Source organism: Megalopta genalis, unplaced genomic scaffold (assembly GCF_051020955.1).
Source record: "Megalopta genalis isolate 19385.01 unplaced genomic scaffold, iyMegGena1_principal scaffold1715, whole genome shotgun sequence".
NCBI classification, from domain to species: Eukaryota; Metazoa; Arthropoda; class Insecta; order Hymenoptera; family Halictidae; genus Megalopta; species Megalopta genalis.
This window is the reverse complement of record NW_027477783.1, coordinates 11444-21748: the sequence shown is the minus strand read 5'-3', so window position 1 is coordinate 21748 and position 10305 is coordinate 11444. Positions and strand designations below refer to the sequence as shown.

The window sequence follows — 10305 nt, the reverse complement described above, 5'->3', positions numbered from 1 at the left end:
ATGTGGATAACCCAGGGACCGAAGGCCCTAGGAAATAGCATATTTTGGACAAAGCAATCGAAATGCCAGAACACCCGTAGCAAACAATTTCGTTGAAAGCCATTTCCGTCGTCTATTCAAGTATTTCTTTTATGACCCACAGTTGGTCACCAAATGTCAATTCTAGCCGTTTTTTACGATATGCATGTTCCACCGAGAAGAGGCATTTTCCGGATCATTGTTTGCTACGGCCTATCCTTGGGACACTCGGATTACTTCGCGGGCGTCACCCGAGGGCACGAACACTACCTGCGGGTGACCCTTAGTTTGGGGCGGTCACCTTTCTAATTTCGTACTCCAATCAGTCAGGGCGACCGTTTCCCTCACTCCTCGCAAAAAATGAATAATCCACAAATCCGACTGTCCCAAATTTAGAACACACCCACACCGAACTTACCTCCGAGAAGACACAACACACAACTTTCATTCTACCATCAACCCGAACACGGAATAGTCTACACTCTAAAAATTATACGCTATATCGATGTGAAGTTGAATGTTCAAATATATTCCAAGTTACAAAAAACCGAAACTCAGCTTATTATCCCTAGCATCTTGAAAAGTCATAGGGAACCGCGAATCAAATACGCGGAAAAACATTGGTCCTTCGAGCCGGATTTAGTGTTTGTGAATTCAACAGACATCGACAACACAACCAACAGACGATCATTCATAGGATCATAACACCACCAGTATCAGGACGATCCACGCTAGCAACTCTGAAATCCTACTACACATCCGCCTTCAGAGCTACAAGGAAACAGGAACGTCAGCGAAATCCAATCATTCAATTCTTCGCATCACAAAGGTAGGCTCATTCATAGCATCATCGATTCCCATATCGCGTCCCGTTTTCCTACAATGGCTTCCGCAGACATCCAAATCAGCACGTTACGCCGCAAACGTGGTAATATTATCGGTCAAATTACAACACTTACCAGAGTTCTGGACAATTCACAAGATCCAGAGCACTGCGATAAACTACTAATCACAGAACATCTCAATGGACTTGTTAAATCATGGAATCGGTTCGATGATATACAATTTGAAATAGAAACGCTAGATTCATCGGAAGAAACGCGACGATCAGAGATCCAATGCGATTATTACGCAGTTGTAGCTCGTGCAAAACGAATTCTTCAACACGACGAGTCACTGAACACCACGCGCAACAACCTTACTGAGTCACCAGCATCTATCATATCAGCCCCCATAGCCGTAAAATTACCGGAGATGCGATTACCGACGTTCGACGGAACCATTGAAAATTGGTCATCCTTCTACGACCTGTTTTCATCGACGATCGACCGCAACGAAAACCTCACCTCAGTGCAAAAATTGCAATACCTAAGATCAACCCTCACCGGGAAAGCCGCCGCATGCATCAAATCGTTAACAACGACCGATGTGAACTATCCTGCCGCGATTGAAATACTGAAAGAAAAATTCGACTGTCCACGCAAAACCCTTTTACGACATTGTGATGCGATTCGAGAGATTCCGAAGCTCGCAAAAGACACACCCGAAGTAATCGACGATTTACTAGACACCTTGAATCAACATCTACGCGCACTAAACAATCTCGGGGAACCCGTAGCAACTTGGAACACACTTCTTATATCAACAATCCTATCAAAACTCAATTCAGATACAATTTTGCAATGGGAACTCACGTTACCAGACAAGCAAATGCCATCATACACGCACCTCATCAAATTCCTACGAAAACGAGCAAACTGTTCAATAGTTGTCAACGGGACCAATCTAATCTCCAGAACTCGTCACCCCTCAGTAAATACATCTCCTAAAAGTATCCACGCAAACTACTCGAAGACGCAGACATTTTTCACCGCCAAAACTGCGCAATGTCCAATCTGCAACGGGTCACACATGGTTCGGGATTGTGAAGTCTTCAATTCAGCTTCCCCCACTACGCGATTAGAAAATGCTACAAAAAATTCATTGTGCCACAATTGTTTACGACCTGGCCACACCACCAACATATGCCGCTCGATTTTCACATGCCGAATTTGCAACCAACGTCACCACACTCTTATACATCAACCAAACCATACGGTGAATCAGAAACCCTCCACTTCCGCAACTACGACCACACACACAGCCATATCAACTACAGCTCCACAAGAAGAAATCACTGAGCCAGACCAACCTTTGTGCAATCGGTGACTATTTCCTCGTGGGATCTCAAGGGACAGGGACACTCACAACATTTTTATTGTAGACTCCCAATCAAACGACCTTTTGGTTACGGCAATCATCCACGCTATCAGTAGGACACATAAACCAGTGACATGCCGGGCTTTAATCGACACCTGCTCGACCACAAACTTCATGACACAAGATCTTGCAAAGAAACTCTCCTTACCTCTAAAACATTGTTCCATTCCGGTCGGCGCGCTCGATACTCTCACCTTTTTAGTCGTGCCCAACATTGCAACCGCAATTCAGGCGATACAATTGATCGCGCTACCCTAAACATCCCAAGAAACATCGAACTCGCAGATCCTACGTTCCACCGCCCGGCACCAATCGACATGCTGTTAGGAGCCGGCACGGCATTATCCATTTTAAGTGTAGGTCAGATCAATCTTTCACAACCCGATGACCCAGACCTATATCTTCAGAAAACAATGTTGGGTTGGGTAATCGGGGGGAGCGCACCCACATTCAAACCAATAAGAAGTGCTTCATGCCACACACACACATCACTCCAGTTCGATCTCACACGTTTTTGGGAAATTGAAGACGGTCCACAAATACCTCATTTCTCAGAAGCAGAAACAGCATGTGAGGAATATTTCAAAAACACGATCACACGAAACGCGGAAGGAAGATACGTCGTATCGCTTCCATTCAACAACGACAAACCAAAACTCGGAGAATCGAAGTCAGCAGCCTATAAACGATTTCTATCCTTAGAAAGAAAGTTAAAACGAGATCCGGAGTTAAATAATCAGTACGAAGCTATTTTTAAGGAATATTTGGATCTTGGCCACATGTCCGAGATCCCTGATACCAACGAAGGCTATTACCTTGCACACCACGGGGTACTCAAGATGTCCAGCCAAACCACCAAGCTCCGCATCGTTTTCGACGGATCAGCTGCCTCAAGCACGGGTCTATCACTCAACGACGTATTACATACTGGCCCCAAAATCCAAGATGACTTATTGTATATTCTCCTGAGATTCCGCACACATCAATACGTTGTCACTGGTGACATCGAAAAGATGTACCGACAATTTTTAATACGTCCAGAAGATAGGAAATTTCAACAAGTACTCTGGCGAGACCATAACGACAGCATTAAGACCTTCCAACTGAACACCGTCACGTTCGGACTATCAGCAGCGCCCTATTTGGCCATACGATGCTTAACCCAATTAGCGGACGATGAACATCACCGGTTTCCCCAGGCGTCCAAAGTTTTAAAACAAGATTTCTATGTAGACGATCTGATAACTGGAACCCCCACGATCCAAGAAGCCATCTCATTGCGCAAGGAACTAACATCATTACTCAACACAGCAGGGTTGCACATCAGGCAATGGGCATCCAACGACAAACGTTTACTCGAAGATCTACCCGACGAAAACATAAATCAACAATTACATTTAGGCGAATCATCAATAGTCAAAACTTTAGGGATAGTCTGGAATTCGGCAGATGACTCCATCACCTACACTGTTAGACCCATTCTCCACACAGCCCGCGCCACCAAACGCTTTATTAGTTCAGAAATTGCAAAAATTTACGACCCTCTAGGCCTATTAGGACCAGTCATCATTACGGCAAAACTAATCCTTCAGGAGCTCTGGACTTTAAGAATCGATTGGGACGAATCCTTACCTATGGCAATACACAATAAATGGAGTCAATATTACTCTCAATTACCTCTGCTCAACCAGGCAAGATTCCGGCGAAAAACCGTCATTCAATCTGCATCCAACATTGAACTACATGGATTCTGCGATGCTAGCGAAAGGGCCTACGGGGCCTGCGTGTATATTCGATCTCAGAACAATCACGGGGAGACAATCGTGGAACTTCTAGTCGCAAAATCCAGAGTCGCACCTTTAAAGAGCAAATCCATTCCGCGACTTGAATTATGTGGGTCGGTGTTGCTAGCATCGCTCATGACCACCGTGAAGAAGGCACTAGGCCTGCAGATCGAACGCACAGTATATTGGACAGATTCCACGATAGTTTTACATTGGTTGAGATCCTCACCACACACCTTAAAAACCTTCGTCGCCAACAGAGTGTCTGAAATTCAATCCACTACAACCATCATAGATTGGCGCCACGTCAGTTCTACAGACAACCCTGCAGATTTGTTGTCGCGGGGTCAAATAATAAAAGACTTTTTACAATCATCCGTCTGGCAGAACGGACCATCTTGGCTCCAACAAGAGCACTCACACTGGCCTACTTGGGAACCAGTCACACACATTAACGATCCGGAGCGAAAAATCGCAATTTGCATGGCAACAATTCCTGTCACCAAAGACGCGAAAATCCTCGAACGGTATTCATCATGGACAAAATTAGTGCGAGTCATTGCAATCTGTCGGCGATGGAGGCCGGGTCGAATCATTAAGGGAAGCTTGACTGTCTCTGAACTATCCCAATCAAGGGTTACCATCCTCAGAATGCTCCAAGAAATATATTTCAAAACAGAAATACTGGCGCTTCGTCGTCAATCGGATCCCTATCTACACGGAAAACTGGCCAAATTGAATCCATTTCTCGATCAAGACGGACTTCTGAGAGTGGGAGGACGTCTCAAAAACTCAACTCTGACCTACTCGCAAAAACATCCAATTCTCCTTCCAAAATCACATATCACCACCTGCATCATTATGAATGAACACAAGAATCTTCTACATGCGGGAGCACAAACCACGTTATATTCACTAAGACGAACGTACTGGCCAATAGACGGTAGAAGTCTGGTATGGAGAACTATTCATGGATGTGTACGTTGCCGGCGAGCAAGTCCTCCATCCGTGGATTATATTATGGGTAATCTACCAATAGCACGAGTGACAGAATCGCGTCCATTCACAAACGTAGGAATCGACTACTGCGGACCTTTTTTTATCAAAGAAAAACAACATCGCAACCGCGGTCGAGTCAAGGTTTATGTGGCAGTCTTTGTTTGTCTCGCAATAAAAGCAATTCATCTTGAACTAGTCAGTGACCTAACCAGCGAAGCATTCATTGCAGCATTACGCCGATTCATCGCAAGAAGGGGATTTTGTGTGAACTTATATTCAGATAACGGTACAAATTTCAAGGGAGCCAATAATGAACTACGAGAACTCCGAGAACTCTTACGATCAGACGACCATCTCAAAAAAATCAACACCTTCCTCATTGAACGAGCCATCAATTGGCATTTTATTCCTCCACAAGCTCCCCATTTTGGAGGCTTATGGGAAGCTGCGGTAAAATCTTTTAAATATCATCTAAAACGCGTCGTAGGCCCGGAATTACTCACATTTGAAGGGCTTAATACACTGATTATCGATGTCGAAGCTATCCTCAACTCTCGACCCCTCACTCCACTTTCTTCAGATCCCTCCGACCTCCTCGCACTCACTCCAGGTCATTTCCTCATCGGTGATGCACTCACGAGCTTGCGCGATCGCGATCTACAAGGAACCCCTGCAAATCGATTATCAGCATGGCAGCGTGTTCAACAATTAAAACAACATTTCTGGAAGCGCTGGCATCGTGAGTATCTGAATGAATTGGCAAATCGCAATAAATGGACCAGGGGTCAACATCCCATCATCGAAGGTGCAATCGTTCTGCTCAGAGAAGACAACGTACCCTCAATGCACTGGCCTCTCGGAAGAATCATTAAAACTCACCCAGGCTCCGACGGCATTGTTCGCGTAGCTACTGTCAGGACAGCCTCGAACGTGTTCGACCGGAGCGTGAAAAAACTTGTACCGTTATTATGTCAATCGGAGGATCAACCACGAGAGAACAACTTAACCATGATAGGACACGAAATATGTGAATAGGAAAAGGGTTTCACTATTGTTAATCTTATAGGTCATAAGGCAACACTTCTGTTTCATACCAAGCGTCGCCAACATTGTAATGTAGCATTTTAAGTTCCCAATCATATATATCTTAGTAGTAGCCAAGTAAATTCAGACATACAAACATAAACAACCACTCACCATCACACATACTTGTCAACTTGATCTTGATCAGTACCCTCTCAACGGGGGGAGAATGTTCCGTTGTATGACGGAACCCCTACAAATCAAACGAGCAAAGATGTTGTCCTCGAGTCAAACATTATTGACCATCTACGCCCGTCCCTGGGAAGAGGAAAATTGCCAGATGTGGATAACCCAGGGACCGAAGGCCCTAGGAAATAGCATATTTTGGACAAAGCAATCGAAATGCCAGAACACCCGTAGCAAACAATTTCGTTGAAAGCCATTTCCGTCGTCTATTCAAGTATTTCTTTTATGACCCACAGTTGGTCACCAAATGTCAATTCTAGCCGTTTTTTACGATATGCATGTTCCACCGAGAAGAGGCATTTTCCGGATCATTGTTTGCTACGGCCTATCCTTGGGACACTCGGATTACTTCGCGGGCGTCACCCGAGGGCACGAACACTACCTGCGGGTGACCCTTAGTTTGGGGCGGTCACCTTTCTAATTTCGTACTCCAATCAGTCAGGGCGACCGTTTCCCTCACTCCTCGCAAAAAATGAATAATCCACAAATCCGACTGTCCCAAATTTAGAACACACCCACACCGAACTTACCTCCGAGAAGACACAACACACAACTTTCATTCTACCATCAACCCGAACACGGAATAGTCTACACTCTAAAAATTATACGCTATATCGATGTGAAGTTGAATGTTCAAATATATTCCAAGTTACAAAAAACCGAAACTCAGCTTATTATCCCTAGCATCTTGAAAAGTCATAGGGAACCGCGAATCAAATACGCGGAAAAACAGTGTGTTTCGCATGATATTGAAGTTAAATCGTTTGTTACGCGTAGATGTAAAGCTAAATCGCGTAATTCGCACGAATTTGAAGCTAAATTGTACATTTCGCATGTATTTGAAGCTAAATCGTTTGTTTAAAATCGCTATTTCTCACGAATTTGAAGCGAAATCGTGTGTTTCGCATGATATTGAAGTTAAATCGTTTGTTACGCGTAGATGTAAAGCTAAATCGCGTAACTCGCACGAATTTGATGCTAAATTGTTCATTTCGCATGAATTTGAAGCTAAATCGTTCGTTTAAAATCGCTATTTCGCACGAATTTGAAGCGAAATCGTGTGTTTCGCATGATATTGAAGTTAAATCGTTTGTTTCTCGTGGATTTAAAGCTAATTCGTGCAATTCGCACGAATTTGAAGCTAAATTGTTCATTTCCCATGTATTTGAAGCTAAATCGTTTGTTTAAAATCGCTATTTCGCGCGAGTCTGAAGTGAAATCGTGCAATTCGCATGAATTTGAAGCTAAATTGTTCATTCCGCATGAATTTGAAGTTAAATCGTTCGTTTAAAATCGCTATTTCGCACGAATTTGAAGTGGAATCGTGTGTTTCGCACGATATTGAAGTTAAATCGTTTGTTACGCGTGGATTTAAAACTAAATCGTGTAATTCGCACGAATTTTAATCTAAATTGTTCATTTCGCATGAATTTGAAGCTAAATCGTTTGTTTAAAATCGCTATTTCTCACGAATTTGAAGCGAAATCGTGTGTTTCGCATGATATTGAAGTTAAATCGTTTGTTACGCGTAGATGTAAAGCTAAATCGCGTAACTCGCACGAATTTGATGCTAAATTGTTCATTTCGCATGAATTTGAAGCTAAATCGTTCGTTTAAAATCGCTATTTCGCACGAATTTGAAGCGAAATCGTGTGTTTCGCATGATATTGAAGTTAAATCGTTTGTTTCCCGTGGATTTAAAGCTAATTCGTGCAATTCGCACGAATTTGAAGCTAAATTGTTCATTTCCCATGTATTTGAAGCTAAATCGTTTGTTTAAAATCGCTATTTCGCACGAATTTGATGCGGAATCGTGTGTTTCGCACGATATTGAAGTTAAATCATTTGTCTCGGGTGGATTTAAAGCTGTTCCGTGTATTTCGCATGAATCTAAAGCTAAATTGTTCATTTCCCATGTATTTGAAGCTAAATCGTTCTTTTAAAATCGCTATTTCGCACGAATTTGAATCGAAATCGTGTGTTTCGCTTGATAATGAAGTTAAATCGTTTGTCTCGAGAGAATTTGAAGCTAATTCGTGCAATTCGCATGAATTTGAAGCTAAATCCTTTGTTTAAACTCGCTATTTCGCACGAATTTGAATCAAAATCGTGTGTTTCGCATGATATTGAAGGTAAATCGTTTGTCTCGAGAGAATTTGAAGCTAATTCGTGCAATTCGCATGAATTTAAAGCGAAATTGTTCATTTCGCAGGAATTTGAATCTAAATCGTTTGTTTAAATTCGCTATTTCGCACGAATATGAATCGAAATCGTGTATTTCACATGAATTTGAAGCTAAATTGTTCATTTCGCATGAATTTGAAGCTAAATCGTTTGTTTAAAATCGCTATTTCGCACGAATTTGAAGCGGAATCGTGTGTTTCGCACGATATTGAAGTTAAATCATTTGTCTCGGGTGGATTTAAAGCTGTTCCGTGTATTTCGCATGAATCTAAAGCTAAATTGTTCATTTCCCATGTATTTGAAGCTAAATCGTTTGTTTAAAATCGCTATTTCGCACGAATTTGAATCGAAATCGTGTGTTTGGCATGATATTGAAGTTAAATCGTTTGTTTCTCGTGGATTTAAAGCTAAATCGTGTAATTCGCACGAATTTGAATCTAAATTGTTCATTTCGCATGAATTTGAATCTAAATCGTTTGTTTGAAATCGCTATTTCGCACGAATTTGAATCGAAATCGTGTGTTTCGCATGGTATTGAAGTTAAATCGTTTGTTACGCGTGGATTTAAAGCTAAATCGTGTAATTCGCACGAATTTGAAGCTAAATTGTTCATTTCGCATGAATTTGAAGCTAAATCGTTTGTTTAAAATCGCTATTTCGCACGAATTTGAATCGAAATCGTGTGTTTCGTATGATATTGAAGTTAAATCGTTTGTTACGCGTGGATTTAAAGCTAAATCGTGTAATTCTCACGAATTTGAAGCCAAATTGTTCATTTCGCATGAATTTGAAGCTAAATAGTTCGTTTAAAATCGCTATTTCGCGCGAATCTGAAGTGAAATCGTGCAATTCGCATGAATTTGAACCTAAATTGTTCATTCCGCATGAATTTGAAGCTAAATCGTTCGCATAAAATCGCTATTTCGCACGAATTTGAAGCGGAATCGTGTGTTTCGCACGATATTAAAGTTAAATCGTTTGTTACGCGTGGATTTAAAGCTAAATCGTGTAATTCGCACGAATTTGAATCTAAATTGTTCATTTCGCATGAATTTGAAGCTAAATCGTTTGTTTGAAATCGCTATTTCGCACGAATTTGAATCGAAATCGTGTGTTTCGCATGATATTGAAGTTAAATCGTTTGTTACGCGTGGATTTAAAGCTAAATCGTGTAATTCGCACGAATTTGAATCTAAATTGTTCATTTCGCATGAATTTGAAGCAAAATCGTTTGTTTAAAATCGCTATTTCGCACGAATTTGAATCGAAATCGTGTGTTTGGCATGATATTAAAGTTAAATCGTTTGTTACGCGTGGATTTAAAGCTAAATCGTGTAATTCGCACGAATTTGAATCTAAATTGTTCATTTCGCATGAATTTGAAGCTAAATCGTTTGTTTGAAATCGCTATTTCGCACGAATTTGAATCGAAATCGTGTGTTTCGCATGATATTGAAGTTAAATCGTTTGTTACGCGTAGATGTAAAGCTAAATCGCGTAATTCGCACGAATTTGAAGCTAAATTGTACATTTCGCATGAATTTGAAGCTAAATCGTTTGTTTAAAATCGCTATTTCTCACGAATTTGAAGCGAAATCGTGTGTTTCGCATGATATTGAAGTTAAATCGTTTGTTACGCGTAGATGTAAAGCTAAATCGCGTAACTCGCACGAATTTGATGCTAAATTGTTCATTTCGCATGAATTTGAAGCTAAATCGTTCGTTTAAAATCGCTATTTCGCACGAATTTGAAGCGAAATCGTGTGTTTCGCATGATATTGAAGTTAAATCG

The 10305-nt window shown here is 41.6% G+C and overlaps 2 protein-coding genes across 2 annotated transcripts; both read left to right on the top strand.

Moving 5' to 3' along the window:
* The first annotated feature begins 900 nt into the window (after nucleotides 1–900).
* LOC143263789 (uncharacterized) lies at nucleotides 901–2226 on the top strand. Its single transcript, XM_076528500.1, has one exon. It carries the CDS (start codon nucleotides 901–903, stop codon nucleotides 2224–2226), a length of 1326 nt encoding a protein of 441 aa, XP_076384615.1.
* A 368-nt stretch (nucleotides 2227–2594) lies between these two features.
* On the top strand, nucleotides 2595–6095 carry LOC143263788 (uncharacterized). The gene has a single exon (XM_076528499.1). It carries the CDS (start codon nucleotides 2595–2597, stop codon nucleotides 6093–6095), a length of 3501 nt encoding a protein of 1166 aa, XP_076384614.1.
* The last annotated feature ends 4210 nt before the right edge of the window (nucleotides 6096–10305 follow it).